Source organism: Curcuma longa, chromosome 6 (assembly GCF_044706935.1).
Source record: "Curcuma longa cultivar G26 ecotype Majalengka, Jawa Barat chromosome 6, ITB_CL_G26_1.1, whole genome shotgun sequence".
Taxonomy (NCBI): domain Eukaryota; kingdom Viridiplantae; phylum Streptophyta; class Magnoliopsida; order Zingiberales; family Zingiberaceae; genus Curcuma; species Curcuma longa.
The window spans coordinates 7,050,430-7,063,885 of NC_133866.1; the positions used below are offsets into that span (position 1 = coordinate 7,050,430).

The following is a 13,456-nucleotide window of genomic DNA, read 5'->3' on the forward strand; positions in this document are numbered from 1 at the left end:
GATCCTAGGACACAATCTCTATGGCGTTCTTGTGCATGCTATATCCCATGATATGCTGGTGAATGATCAATGGATGGATGAGGGGAGTCCATCATCGACATTGGTAACCTCCCATAAGGGGATTTCTTTTGGGAAAACTAACTCAAGATGCGGTGTGTTTATACAATGTTAAGTGAAAAAAAAAATTCTATTACTGTTATCTTGTAAAAAAAACACCTTCTTTTCAATCTTCCAAACTTCAATGGGAACATTGTCATTACTTTCAGTTACCTATTTTAATTTTCGTGAAAGCTTCTTTGCCTTGTCCAGTTGAACGAACAAATCTTAAAAACTGGTTTTATGTAGGAGAAATGATAGACTGCATGAAAATGCAGCATGAAAATACAACATGACACACTACACTGCATGGAGGTGGGACCCAGAAGTGTGTCATGTTGTATTTTCATGCTACATTTTCATGCAGTCTATCATTTCTCTTTATGTAGAACCCTTATTAAGAAGTTTGTACGATTTATTTTTCTCATCTTTTTTTGATTGCCCTATTATTGATGAAAACCTTTTGATTTTCATTTTTTATCATGTAATATTACCTAACCTCTATATTTCCTTAGTTTTAACTATCCAATAAATATCATTTTCTGCCTTGGTAGTTCTAAAATTATAGAACATATCATATTCTTTAAACATTGCTATACATAAAAACTTTTCTGCCTCTAATTTTAGATAGTCTTTTAATTCAACCATCTTTAAATCTTTTGGCAGTATATCTATTCTTTTATATGGTCTATAATTTCATCCTGCTATGATTTTGTTTATCATCAAAGTTCATGCGCCATCAAAAATACTGAACTCTTAGTTCTAAACCTCCTTTTTTCTTTGTTTTATCTTTGAAGAGTCCTAGCATTATTATTCTTGTAGTTCCACCAAAGAGTTCTTTTAACACTAAAAGCAATTTTAAAATAAGACAACCATTTCAAAAGCTAATTCAGTTCTCTAGAATGTCCATCATTGATGACATTTATTTGCTAAAATGATAAACTAATGAAAAAATATATATAAAGAAAAGAAGTAGTTGCACATGCTTTTATTGATTAGAAAAAAAACTTATGAATAAATCCCAAGGCAACTAATTTTGGTGGGTTTTGGATAAGAAAGCAATATCTAGAAATTATATTGATCCAAGATATGTATGATAATGTTATCACTAGTATAAGACATATTGAAGGTGTAGCAAATGATATTTCTATAGTTATAAATTTACATGTATGGTCAACTTATGTCTCTTACCTTTTACATTAATACTACATGAAAAAACTAGTCATCTTCAAGACAAACTATTAGTTGCATTTTATTTGCAGCCAATGGTTCAGTGTAATTAGATTAAACTTCAAGCTTTTTTTTGGAGGGAAACTTTCGATACTAATGGGTTTATATAAGTAGAACAAAATTTGAATATATGAATATAGTTTTTGTAGCAAGAGAAGAATCAAGGGAATGGTTAAAAAGGATGCATATGAAATCTTTGCAATTAAGAATTTAAGACATTTTGGATCAATGATTTAACAAGGGGATGTTGATGGAAACTTGTTTAATGGGGAAAAGGAGCTTTTGAAGTCATGTGATGGTCCTGTTCTGCATAGGTTAAGAGTAATAATCTAAGACTGGTACAACATATATATTTCAAGAATTAGAGTGTTGGGTTATTAAAAAAAAGTTAATATTGTAGAGAAGGGAATTGTAAGATTGATGTGTGGTTACTAGAAAGCATAATAAAAAATACTAATATTTGGGATTAGATGTGAGTATAACAGATGATAAAATATGAGAAAATAAGTTGAGATGGTATAAAAATATTCAAAAACTAATAGATTCTATAACTAGGTAAATTGAATCTGTTAGAATGGGAAGTGCAATGAGATGTTATAAAAATATTCAAAAGCCAATAGATCCTATAACTAGGTAATCTATTAGAATGGGAAGTGCAACTAGCAGAGGGAGACGAAAGAAAATATTGCTAGTTTTGTAGAACTCAGTGGAGAGATATGGTTCATATGCTGATCTTAGATAACTTGGAGAAACAATTTGATGATACCATCCTTTCAATTATTTTCCTCAAATCCAAAGCCTTCATGTACAATATGGATACATGAAGTTAAGGAAAAATTTGGTTTATCCTTCAATATTTAACCACCATAACTATCTGATGTAACAAAAAAAATTGAAATAGGCAATACATTTAATTTTGTAAATTTTCAACCAGAATTTATGTCATATTGCATCATAATTGCAAAAAACTTCCTGAATGCACTAACAGCCCCATGATCTTTTGTCACTGATGACATCGAGTGCTACTCCAAAACCTGTTTCTAACTGAATGATGATATCTCATAGGGGCCAAGTGTTATCTTTGTAGCTAAATTGTACCTAGTTTGTACTTGTATTACTAGGCAGTCAATTGTGTTGACCATAGATCTTTTTGGAGATCTCTACTCAATTAATTAGTATTACAAGTAACTCAGTTCATTGAAAACGCTTCCCTGACTTTTGGTTGCATTTCTAGTTGATTATACCCATCCATTATTAAAGTAAAGAATTTGGTGGTTAAATCACCAAGTTTCATGTAGTTTTGTTGTGAACATGCTTTGTAAAGTGGTAACCTTTGTTCTATAAGCCTATTATCTGTCTAACTTTCTCTTGAATGAATATGTTCAGAATTTTTTTTTTAATACTGTCAGTGTTTCATGTTGATGTGCTGCAGATTCAATGCTGTGAAATTTGAAATAATCCTTTGTCAAACTGTTGCAGGTATTGCCATCTATAGATGTATCATTCAATATCACCCCATGCAAATCAAGCTTGCATGAATTCTTTGTCCAGATGGACATAGTGAACAAGACAAAGTCAGATTCCTTCTCTCTCCATCAGTTGTCAAGTGTTGGCAATATGTGGGAGATATCAGCTTTGCCTACCACTCTTTATATCTGCCCTGTGCAAACATTACAGGCGGGTCAGGCTTTGTCATGCTTCTTTAAGCTAAAGGTTTGCAAATTTATTTTGCATTAACAAAAAAAAGAGTTGTTTGTCTCTCAGTAAATAGATATTTTAATTCAGCTTTTTGGTCTATCATCCAGATAGTGAAAGCAAAAGTGTGATGCCACAAAATTCATTTTTAACAGGTCAAAGCAATATTAACTGTATTCACCTTGCAGGATTGTCGAAAAAATTCAAGTAATGAAGAACATCTCAGCGGTTGTGATTTGTTGATGGTTTCTCAAGATAACAAAGAAGTAATTGATGTGTCAAAATCCCCCATGGTTCAATTTCATCAGCTTGAGAGATACCACCAGGCGAAGTCTTCTAAGGTAAATCCAGCCTATTTATTTTATAAAAGACCTGTTTGTTTCATTTGGCTCCTTGAATTATAACCTATTCATTATGGCTTTGCCTGATTTGTTTTATATGTTGGGAAGATTATAACAAAATTCTAATAATTGAGAAGTGTCATGTTGTGTCAATGATTGAAAAAACTACATTTAATTAAAGTTGATTGGCTAACCACCTATCCCCAAAACTCAAGCTATTAAGGAAAAGGACCAATTTAGATATTTATATTGTTATCACTTTATTTTCATGTGTGGGTAGGGTACTTGACTTATTGGTCTTGGCCTCCTAGTACATGAATTGATTACCACTTATCTCATGGCAAATGACCTTATAAACCCATAAAGAAGCTTCAAATTGAAGTCAAAAAGGAATATCTTGGTGCATAGCTTCATCTTCTCGATGGCCTCTTGCTTTCCAGATGGAAGCCTGAAGCTGGGCCTGGAAGCACTCATGCTTCATCTCACTCTGCACATGAAGATATATTCAGAGAGCTTATCTGCCGGCTTGACATGCTCATTGTTCTTCCTACTATATGGTGACCTGCTGTTACTGGCAACAGATGTTTGAACATTTTTGAAGGGGTCAGGAATGCAACCCTTCTCTGTTGATTCTGCTTCTTCACCCACAGTTTCACCATCACTTGAGGAGCAGTGAGATGATCAAGAGGAATCGAGGAAGGGTGTCATTAGAGGAAACTGAAATCCGAATTGAACTTGTCACAGTGAATTAAATTAGGGTTTCCAGTTTCCTCAAGCTATTCCCCTCTTCGATTCCCTCTCAATCAGTGTTGCTCCTCAACTGATGGTGAAACTGTGGGTAAAGAAGCAGAATCAGCAGAGGAGAGTTTCATTCCTGACCCCTTCAAAGAAATTCAAGAAGGATAGAAGAGATGAGGATAAATGGGGAGGGGGGGGGGGGGGGGGGGGGGGGGGGGGGGGGGGGGGGGGGGGGGGGGTGGGTGTAAATCGGAATTGCAACGACATTTGCCGCTGGTAACAACATGGCATCATCTCATGGAAAGAAGAAAGAGCATGCTGATCCCGCAGATAAGCTCTCTCGATTCATCTTCCTGAGCAACAGTGAAATAAAGCTTGTGCAGGAAAGCAAGAGGCTGTTGAGAAGATCAAGTCTGGCACCAACTTGTTCTGTTTGACCTCAATCTAAAGCTTCTTTATGGGTATCTTCCATGGAAGGATGAACCTGTTGCAGAAAGCCTTTTGGAGGTGCCTTCCCATTTCAGGTGAAATTCAAGGTTTTATACGGATTGTCTGCTATCCCACCCACACATGAAAATATTTCTTTTTTTTTTGACACTGGTGGGATTCGATCCCTTGACCTCCTGCTCTTATACCACGTTAAACTTTATTGGCTAACCACTTATTGCAAATGATTAGCCAATTAACTTTAACATGGTATCAGAGTAGAGTAGGTCAGAAGTTTGAATTTCACCTTTGTTAAAAAAATTAATCAATCAATGTGTTGAGAGATTGGGTCAATTAGATCAAGTATCTCACCCCACACATGGAGGAGTGACAATAATATAAATTGGTCTCTTTCCTGTTAGCTCGGACTTTTAGAAGTGGTAAATTTAGCACGGTTGAAGAGGAAGTATTAACAATATAAATATGTAAATTGGTTTATTTCCTATTAGCTTTAGCTTTAGCTTTTAGGATAATAGGTTAGCCAATATAATTTAACAACTTCCAGTGGAGATCCTATTAAACATGTTCAACTGAATTAATTCATGTGATTAAGTGGTCTGCATGAAGCTATGTCATGGTAGTACCATTTGTGACTGAATTAATTAATTAAATCTGCAACATTGGTTATTTGCCCTTGCCACGTCACTACGTCAGTGAATAGCTCAACCATCTGAGATGAATTGATCTGCAACAGGTGTGAATGTAAGGATTAGTAGTTAGATTATCTAAGATTTGGCTTGGTAAATGATTGCACTGAGAGGTGTAATTTGATTGCCATTTACTTACAGTTAGTTTGAGTCAGCATTTTCTTTTTGTGTCTGTATGGGTCCTCTATTGCGGTAATTTTCATGAAGCTTGTATGGGATGAGTCCATAGGTTGTCGTTAGTCTATAATTGGAAGGTTGCAAATCTATGAATGGGTGATAATATTCAGAAGCACGAGGTGGTTTATTTAATATTTCTGTGTGAAGGAATCAATTCAAATTTTTGTAGAATCATAGTCGCTATCAACATAAGACTTGATATTCTTTGATGCAAATGAATCCTACGAGATCTCTTGGTTTCTACACCAATGAGCCCTAGCTAGCACTTCATCTACCGATTGATTCTGGCTATCCCTAACAACTAGTATCATAGCTGCCATGGGTGAGCCTTTGCCTGACTGCTTAAATCATTTATTAAGCAGCATGAAGATGATTCAGCTCATGAACAAAAGGTGTGATTTATCCATCCTAAAGGAGAAACAACAAGAATAGTAATTGCTCTGTGGTAATCTTTGCTACTATTTTCCTGTATACCAAGAGTACACTTGAGCACAAGTAAAAACTGCCACAAGGAAACACACGATTCTGTCATCAGTTTTTCCTCACACAATGTAGGGAGGTTAGTTTGTCTCAATCACATGTTTATAATTGTTTGCCAAAATGAAATTTGAATGAATTTTGTTAGATATAATGCAGTGTATTTTTAATTCAGAAGTTATTGTCTCATGCTTGTTTTTAGTACAAAATTCAGTAATCTGTTTTTCAGGTCTTATGATATCAATTAAGTGTAACTTTATATTGGATGAATACTAGGCGATGTCATCTGAAGGGGTAAATCAAGTCATTTGTTATTGTTGTCCTCTTCTCCTAGATGTTTGATATTGAAAAAATAATATTCGAAAATCATTTTGTTCATTAGTTCTTGATGTAGATATTTTATTCAGTTTGATATCTACGCTAACCATGATTGCCTGATTTGTTGTGCAATTGAAATGTCAGGGAGATCTAGGCAAGGTTGACTTCATGTTGATATCAAAGATGGCCAAAACAGATCCTGTAATTGAGCCAGTAGAACGACCAAAATTGTTAACCAATCATACTTGTCATATCAGGCAAGATTAGAATCTATTTATTTGTTTTTTATTTGACTGAACTTCCAGAATCTTGAACTTCCATTTCTTATCCTTTTCTCCAGTATTAGCGGCAACTGCCCCATATCCTGGCAAATGAGCGGCTCCAGAATGATTAACCATGATTTCTCTACTTCCTTCTGTGAGGCTGGTTTTCATTTGAGAGTCCAGAATTGTTCTGATTCTGTTGTTTCCATCAGACTGGTAACCTATGATGTCATGCCTGGGAGAAAACACTCAGAAGTGGCCAAGCTTTCTGATTCTTCTGGAAATGGAAGTGGATGGAATGACATATCCTTGGTTAATGATATAAAAGTCATCTCCAGTGTTCAGGGGAATCGACCTAAGAAATTATCAACTGAGTCTCAATCTCCCTTTATATGGTGTGCATTAAGCTCTACTAAACTTGACTTGCCGCCTCTGTCTTCATCTGAAATTCCCTTGAAGATCTGTCTATTTACACCTGGTACATATGATTTGTCAAACTACGAATTGCATTGGGAGCTAAATCCACCTGAGAGAATTACGGGTGATTTAAAAACACGCACTTCCGGTACAGTTTCTGGGCATCCTTTCTATATTACTGCAATCCAGTTACAGCATTAAGGAAACCACGACAGTGAGGATGATTCTCTTGCTTCACACCTTGTAAATTATGCTTTTTTGTCACCAAGGCTGAATAGACAATCAAATCATCTTGTTATAGGCGAGATGTGCTTTAGCTGCTAGTGATGTATTATTTTTTCATGGTCTCCTCCGGGTGGCTTCTGTTGGTTCAAGGCATATTTTTTCAGTTTTGTTTTTGACAAAAATTTCATTCCAACAGTTTTTTGCTCCTTTAGATTGTCCGCTTTTGCACACAATCATATTCTCTCATCCACATGTAACATGGCAGCCCTTTATGTTGCTGCTACTATTTTGGATGTGATGATTCATGGATGATCTATTATAATTCCTAAGGTAGGTGATTCAATGATCAGCTCTATTGTATTCTGATGCTGAAAATGGCATGGCTTGTTTGTTTTTTCCGTTCTCTATTGAGAAGTTCTGTTCTGAATTCATTCTTAATTAGTTTATTAATTCTTGCAAAAGGAAATATTTACTCTGAAGGTTTATTCGTTTAGGTAGGCCTTCTTGACATCACTTATTCAGAGGTTAGTAAAGAATAAGCATTTGTAAGATAAGGAACTTTGTAAAGAAGATTAGATCTTACAACGCCATAAGTCCCATTTAATCCTAGAGAAACTGATGTAGCTTCTCTTTTTTTTTTAATCAAGAGAGGAAAAAACTGAATATTTTAAGCTTTTTAAAAAAAATAGATTTGAGAATAGAAGCTATTTATTTATCTCTTTATCTCAATTTTGTGAAGTGAATTCCAGCATTCATTTCTTCACTTCTTAGCCTCATTACTATCTCTCATCGTGCATTTGAAACTTTTGAGCCAACATTGTTCCTATGAGTCTAAGATTGGCATAGAAAAGATAGAACTTGAGAAGAAACTCCATTGAGCTCATCGTCATGAGTCTCACCGATCTCCTATGATTGAAATCTTAGAGCAACCCATTCACCTATGCTTCTTTGAAATCATGCATGCATCTTAATTGTATACTTTTGCTTGTTATCACTCGTATGATAAGAGAGATGCATTCCTACTACCTCTTCTCGACCATAGTTGTTCCCTACAAGTGTTATGGTTTTCTATAGTTCTCTTGAATGGTTAGTTTCGAGGTTGCCTTACACCACTCAGGGCCTTGGGCTAGGGCAACTAGGGTGACTACCGAGGGCCCACAAATTAGTAGGGCGGCAAGGCTCGTTACCTAATTTTTTAGTTAAATTTCATATTCTTAGATTTTAATTATTACCTCTCAAAGAAATATTAAAAGTATTCTTTGATTGGATCCCCAAAAAAAAATTAAGCGGTAGGGCTCTAATTTTTTTGTTAAATTTCATATTCTTAGATTTTAATTAACCTCTCTGTAATTCTTTGTCCATCTGTCCATCCAAAAAAAACTGAACGATCAACTAGTTTTTGAGCTCTAATCGTCGATCCTTTTTTTATTCATTCCGTCAAGCACAAGTACCAGATCTCGACAAGTTGTGGATCTCGTCATCAGATTATTTTTCTGTTCATTCCACGGATTTGGATCTTTGCCGCGAACTGCCCCCACAGGCCACAACCGCTTCTACAGTTCTACACGCCGCGAAAGTGCCCCTCCATATTAGGTTTTATTATTCTTTATTTATTGCTTATTGCTTATTGTTCATAATTATTCTATTATCATGAAACAACTATCTGGATATCAAAAAAGAAAAAAAAAAAAAAAGAAGAAGAGATAGCCCAAAGCTTAAGAGGTTCATTGAATAAATATTTTAGTAAAGAATCACATGACACAACGGAAAACTTTTAGTTCAGATTTTAACTAATGAATCAAATGCAAATGAAAATTTTGTTGAAAACAAGAATGATGAAAATGAAGAATTTGTGAGAAACGAAAGTGATGAAAATGAGAAATTTGTAAAAAATGAGAACGAAGAGAATAAAGATTTTAATGATTTAGATGAAACTAAAATTGACAAAGCTAAAGATATTGATAATTGTTGTGATGATGAACATACAAACGAATATCAATGTTCGACACCAAGATATGATTTGAACATATTTGATCCAAGAGTTTGGGATAATCTTGATACAAAAATGAGAGATTTACTTGTGGAAAGAGGTCCTAAAAGAGAAGATATTCTTAAATTTCCTTTAGATAAAGAATCTCGACACTTTTCTCCTACTTATTATGTTCAAATGTTACCAAATGGTGAGACTCATGATCGAAAATGGTTAGTGTACTCGAAGGAGTTAGACAAAGTATTTTGTATTTGTTGTAAGTTGTTTAAAGTAATACACACTAAAAGTAATTTAGCAAGAGAAGGAGTTAATGACTGGAAACATTTATGTGAAAAACTTAAACAACATGAAAATAGTGTTGAACACCTCACTAATCTGAAGAGCTTTTGTTGAACTACAAATGAGATTAAAGAAAACATTAACAATTGATAAGGAAATGCAAGAACAAATTAAAAAAGACACAAAACATTGGAAACACGTTATGTTAAGAATAGTTGCTGTTGTCAAATGTCTTGCTATACATAATTTGGTATTTCGTGGTACATATGACAAAATTTATGAAGATGGTAATGATAATTTTTTGGGTCTACTTGAAATGATTACAGATTTTGATCTAATAATGCAAGAGCATTTTCGACTTATTCAAGATAAAAAGATTTATTATCATTATCTTAGTCAAAAAATTCAAAATGAGTTAATATCTATGCTAGCCTTCAAAGTCAAGAATGCAATAATTAAAAAAGTAAAAGAGACAAAATACAAAATATTTTTCATCTGTAATTCACGGTGAATGCGGGGCTGACCAGGGCATGGTGGCCGAGGGATTTACACCAGATGCAAGTCACAAAGAACAAATGACTTAGAATTTTTAAATATAGGAAATACAACTGGTTTAGATTTTGTCAATGAATTACAAGTTGTTTTACAATCTTTAGAATTTGATATTGATAACGTGAGTGAGCAGACTTTAAAAATTAAATATGTTACTGTGCCATGACTCAAAAATTATAATTTAGTCCAAGGTCCTTGTACAACAAGGACCGCCTCTGACACCACTTTCATTAATTCATATGAGAAATATAGCATAATGAAATAAAATGAATTGGTTGAAAGGCTTCATGAATTTTGATCATAATTGTAGATTCACTTGAGTTTTATTCCATATAGCTCAATCTTAGTTTAGTGATAGGGGGAGATATTTGTGGTTCATAATAACTTGTAAGAGAATTTCAAAGAAGTAGATGGCATTTTGAAAGCAAATTGGATTCTACCTCATGCATTAACACATCCACAAATGATACACTTACTACATAGATACATCAAAGGTTCTCAAGAACCAAATTAACTGCATAGATCGAACCATGGCACGCCTTATTTCTACAAAACCTACTTGATCGATAATTAAAATTAAGCAAATTAAAATGATGATTTTGCATCTTCATTCAAGAATTATGGCTGCCTTATTTGTGATCAATTAACCTGTATGGCAAAAAGCAATTGAGATCAATATAATTGTTACTTGCATATATATTACCATAAAAGAACTACATGTTCTAACAAATCTATTCAAAGAAGTCATAGTATTACCTTCTTGATCTACGAATCCTTTGGCTTGATTTCATACTTGCAAAACCCTGTCTTGATGCAACTGATCATTATATTTGCCGAATCGATCCCTGATAAGTTTTAACATTGGAATCAAACCTTTAGTCAAATAGTCATATATTTGAATCGAATATATTGTCGGCTATGGAGAATTAGAAAGTAGAGAAAAATAACCACAAACTCAGACCTGCAAGATAAGCACCATGAACATAGCCATTGTAATGGGTACTCGTGTGCTCGCCGGTGAAGTAAACCCTCCCAATTGGTGCCTTCACAAGGAAAGTGTTTAGGGTTTAGGATTCTATATAACTTGATGTTTAAGTCTTATTTGAGCAGTAGATAATTGCCACTGATATAAAGCCATTAGGTATATATAGTTCAAAAATGTGTTAACTATGTGTGAATGTGTATATATATATATTCTATGGGCGCCCGTGTGAGACCGCTGGGTGGTGAATTATAAGCTATTGATTAAGTTCTAGAGTATGAAACTAATATGGAAGAGCAATTACCCTAATTTGATCATACTCAAATCGATTGACTCCTAATGGCCAATTCGAAAATGTGCCTTTGAAGAACCTATCCGACCACCATCTTGGAACAAGTATATCGGTCGCTTCCGGTATATCTTTTCCGAACATGTTCCTCAACACTTGCATGCATTCAGCCTTTGTGTCCGAGTCTGGTTGTTGCTCGATCCTCCTCGATTCTTCATCGGTGACGGTGACTAGTAGAACATTAGCTCCCGGGTATTGCTTTTCAAATTGCTACAGTGACAACAACTTTGTTCATCAGTATAACATTATCTAAAGATGGATATGTATCAGTAGTTATATATATAGATATACCTGCCAAATTGGGTAGTATCCTCTTCTCTCACTCGCATAGAGGAAGAACTCCGTCCCATTTCCTCGAGGCCAAAACGTGGAAGGAAACTTGAGGAAGATCTTGGTGTACACTGACATATCGAACTGATAGATTGCCAGGATCTTCCAATCCTACAAATCAGATCGATATATCGATCGAGCATCCATTAATATAATTCATCAACTAATTAACTAACTAATTAATTAAATTAAAGTGTTATATAATTACAGGCAAGACTGGCTCAAACTTGATGAGTTTTGTTTGCAACACTCCAATGCTGACTGAAACCAACACATAGTTCGCTTTGTAAACTGATCCATCCTCTGTGGAAACAGTGACGCCGCTAGAGCCATACTGGATACGTCTAACCACCTGCAAATTTTTAAAAAATAAATAAATAAAATATATAGATTAATGTTTAAAGTTTGATTTAGTGAATTAGGATTATCCTGGGCCTATGCCTTGTTGAGGGAGAGGCGAGGGTCGATGATGGAGCCATTGCTGCTGGTTCGAAGGTACTGGCTGGCCAAGTCGTAGACGACGCTGGCGTAACCGCGCTGGTCGGCGACGAAGTAGACGTCTTCGCCGAAGTCTTCGAAGGTAGGTAAAGGCACGGTGTTCTGCAGGCTCGTCACCCTCGGCGGCTCCGCGAACTCGTAGTCGTAGTTGAAGTAGTCCACCGCCATATCCAACGCAGTCGAAGGAACGCTGTATGAATTAATAACTAATATTTTACTATAATAGGTAACAATATTAATTAATTAACGTAGGTAGATATATAGCTAGGTTTAACGAGTTACTGGTCTTGGAGCCGCTGAGAGGTGAGCACCGAGATGTCCTTGTTTCCGCTGGAAGGCAGCGCTTTGGAGTACTGACTCGCCAACTCGTCCATCTGCTCGAACTGATGGATCGCCTCCTCTGCTTCCGAGCTCTCATAAAGCCCACCACTATGAAGAAGAAGAAGCAGATGAAGAAGAAGAAGAAGAAGAAGAAGAAGAAGGTGGTCGGTGGTGGTAATTAACTTAATTACTTTTCTTTGTAGATGTTGGAGGAGAGGCCATCGAAGTCGGAGCGGAACTTCCTGAGGTTGAGCTTGTTGGCCATGTTCCAGATGGGGTTGACAGTGTCGCCATTGACGCCCTCCACCCAGTTCGCCCCCATCTCCACGTTTATCCCGGCGAAGTTTGCCTTCCGCATCCGGCCGCCTATGCGGTCGGTCGCCTCGAGTATCAGCAGGTTCTTGATCCCGGCGTCCGACAGCGTCTTCCCCGCAGAGATCCCTGCAGTAAATTAAATGGCAGAGCATTTAATTTAATTTATAGGTTTCGTTCGCGTTGCAGTTAGGTAGTTTAGATAGAATGTAGGGGTCGGTGGGTCGACCAGACATCCCGGCGCCGACGATGATGACTGAAGGGCCGGCGAATCCTCCGAGGACGAGAGGAGTACTGGAGAGGGTGAGGAAGAGAGCCACGAGGGCGACGGAGACGATTGGTGCGCCCATGCCTCTCGTCTCAGGCATTACAGTGGATGCAGCGTTACGTTAGCGCGCAGCACTGTTTTATAGAGCATGAACTGATGTCCACTCCAATCTTATCGTGAAAGCTCGAGAGAAATTTGAACCAGCGGCGGTAAAAGCTTCTGACAATCTTATCAGAATTGAATTATTTTGCAGAGAAGAAAACAAGTCACGAATTTCAAATTGACATTTAACGGTAAATTGGAGAAAACTCCCCAAACTCAAACTTATTTTTGTGGTCAGTCCCATTCATGAATTTCTTTGCATGCACTCCCCAAATCTTACACCCCAAAGCCGTACCGGCCGCCGGAGGCGTAGAACTCGATGGACACGGAGGAGGGGGAGTCGTCGGCGAGGTAGCTTCGCGA

At 36.3% G+C, this 13,456-nt stretch overlaps 2 protein-coding genes and 1 pseudogene across 2 annotated transcripts in view; 2 read left to right on the plus strand and 1 right to left on the minus strand.

Annotated features, from left to right (window-relative positions):
• Nucleotides 1–7,316, plus strand: part of LOC141830959 (uncharacterized) — a 35,534-nt gene extending 28,218 nt beyond the window's left edge. The window contains exons 25-28 of the mRNA XM_074718408.1: nt 2,806–3,039; nt 3,210–3,362; nt 6,350–6,462; nt 6,546–7,316. Of these exons, the coding sequence (XP_074574509.1) occupies nt 2,806–3,039; nt 3,210–3,362; nt 6,350–6,462; nt 6,546–7,086 (1,041 nt within the window). The 3' untranslated portion in view covers nt 7,087–7,316. The remainder of the gene's footprint in view (nt 1–2,805; nt 3,040–3,209; nt 3,363–6,349; nt 6,463–6,545) is intronic.
• Nucleotides 7,317–8,760: 1,444 nt separating this feature from the next.
• LOC141830528 (uncharacterized) lies at nt 8,761–9,963 on the plus strand (annotated as a pseudogene).
• Nucleotides 9,964–10,372: 409 nt separating this feature from the next.
• On the minus strand, nt 10,373–13,091 carry LOC141831018 (polyamine oxidase 1-like). The gene is made up of 10 exons (XM_074718469.1): nt 12,953–13,091; nt 12,603–12,852; nt 12,373–12,519; nt 12,034–12,280; nt 11,801–11,944; nt 11,554–11,703; nt 11,218–11,472; nt 10,893–10,974; nt 10,688–10,776; nt 10,373–10,579 (listed from the first exon to the last, which is right to left on the minus strand). Exons 1-9 carry the CDS (start codon nt 13,089–13,091, stop codon nt 10,697–10,699), a joined length of 1,494 nt encoding a protein of 497 aa, XP_074574570.1. The 3' UTR covers nt 10,373–10,579; nt 10,688–10,696.
• Nucleotides 13,092–13,456: the final 365 nt, after the last annotated feature.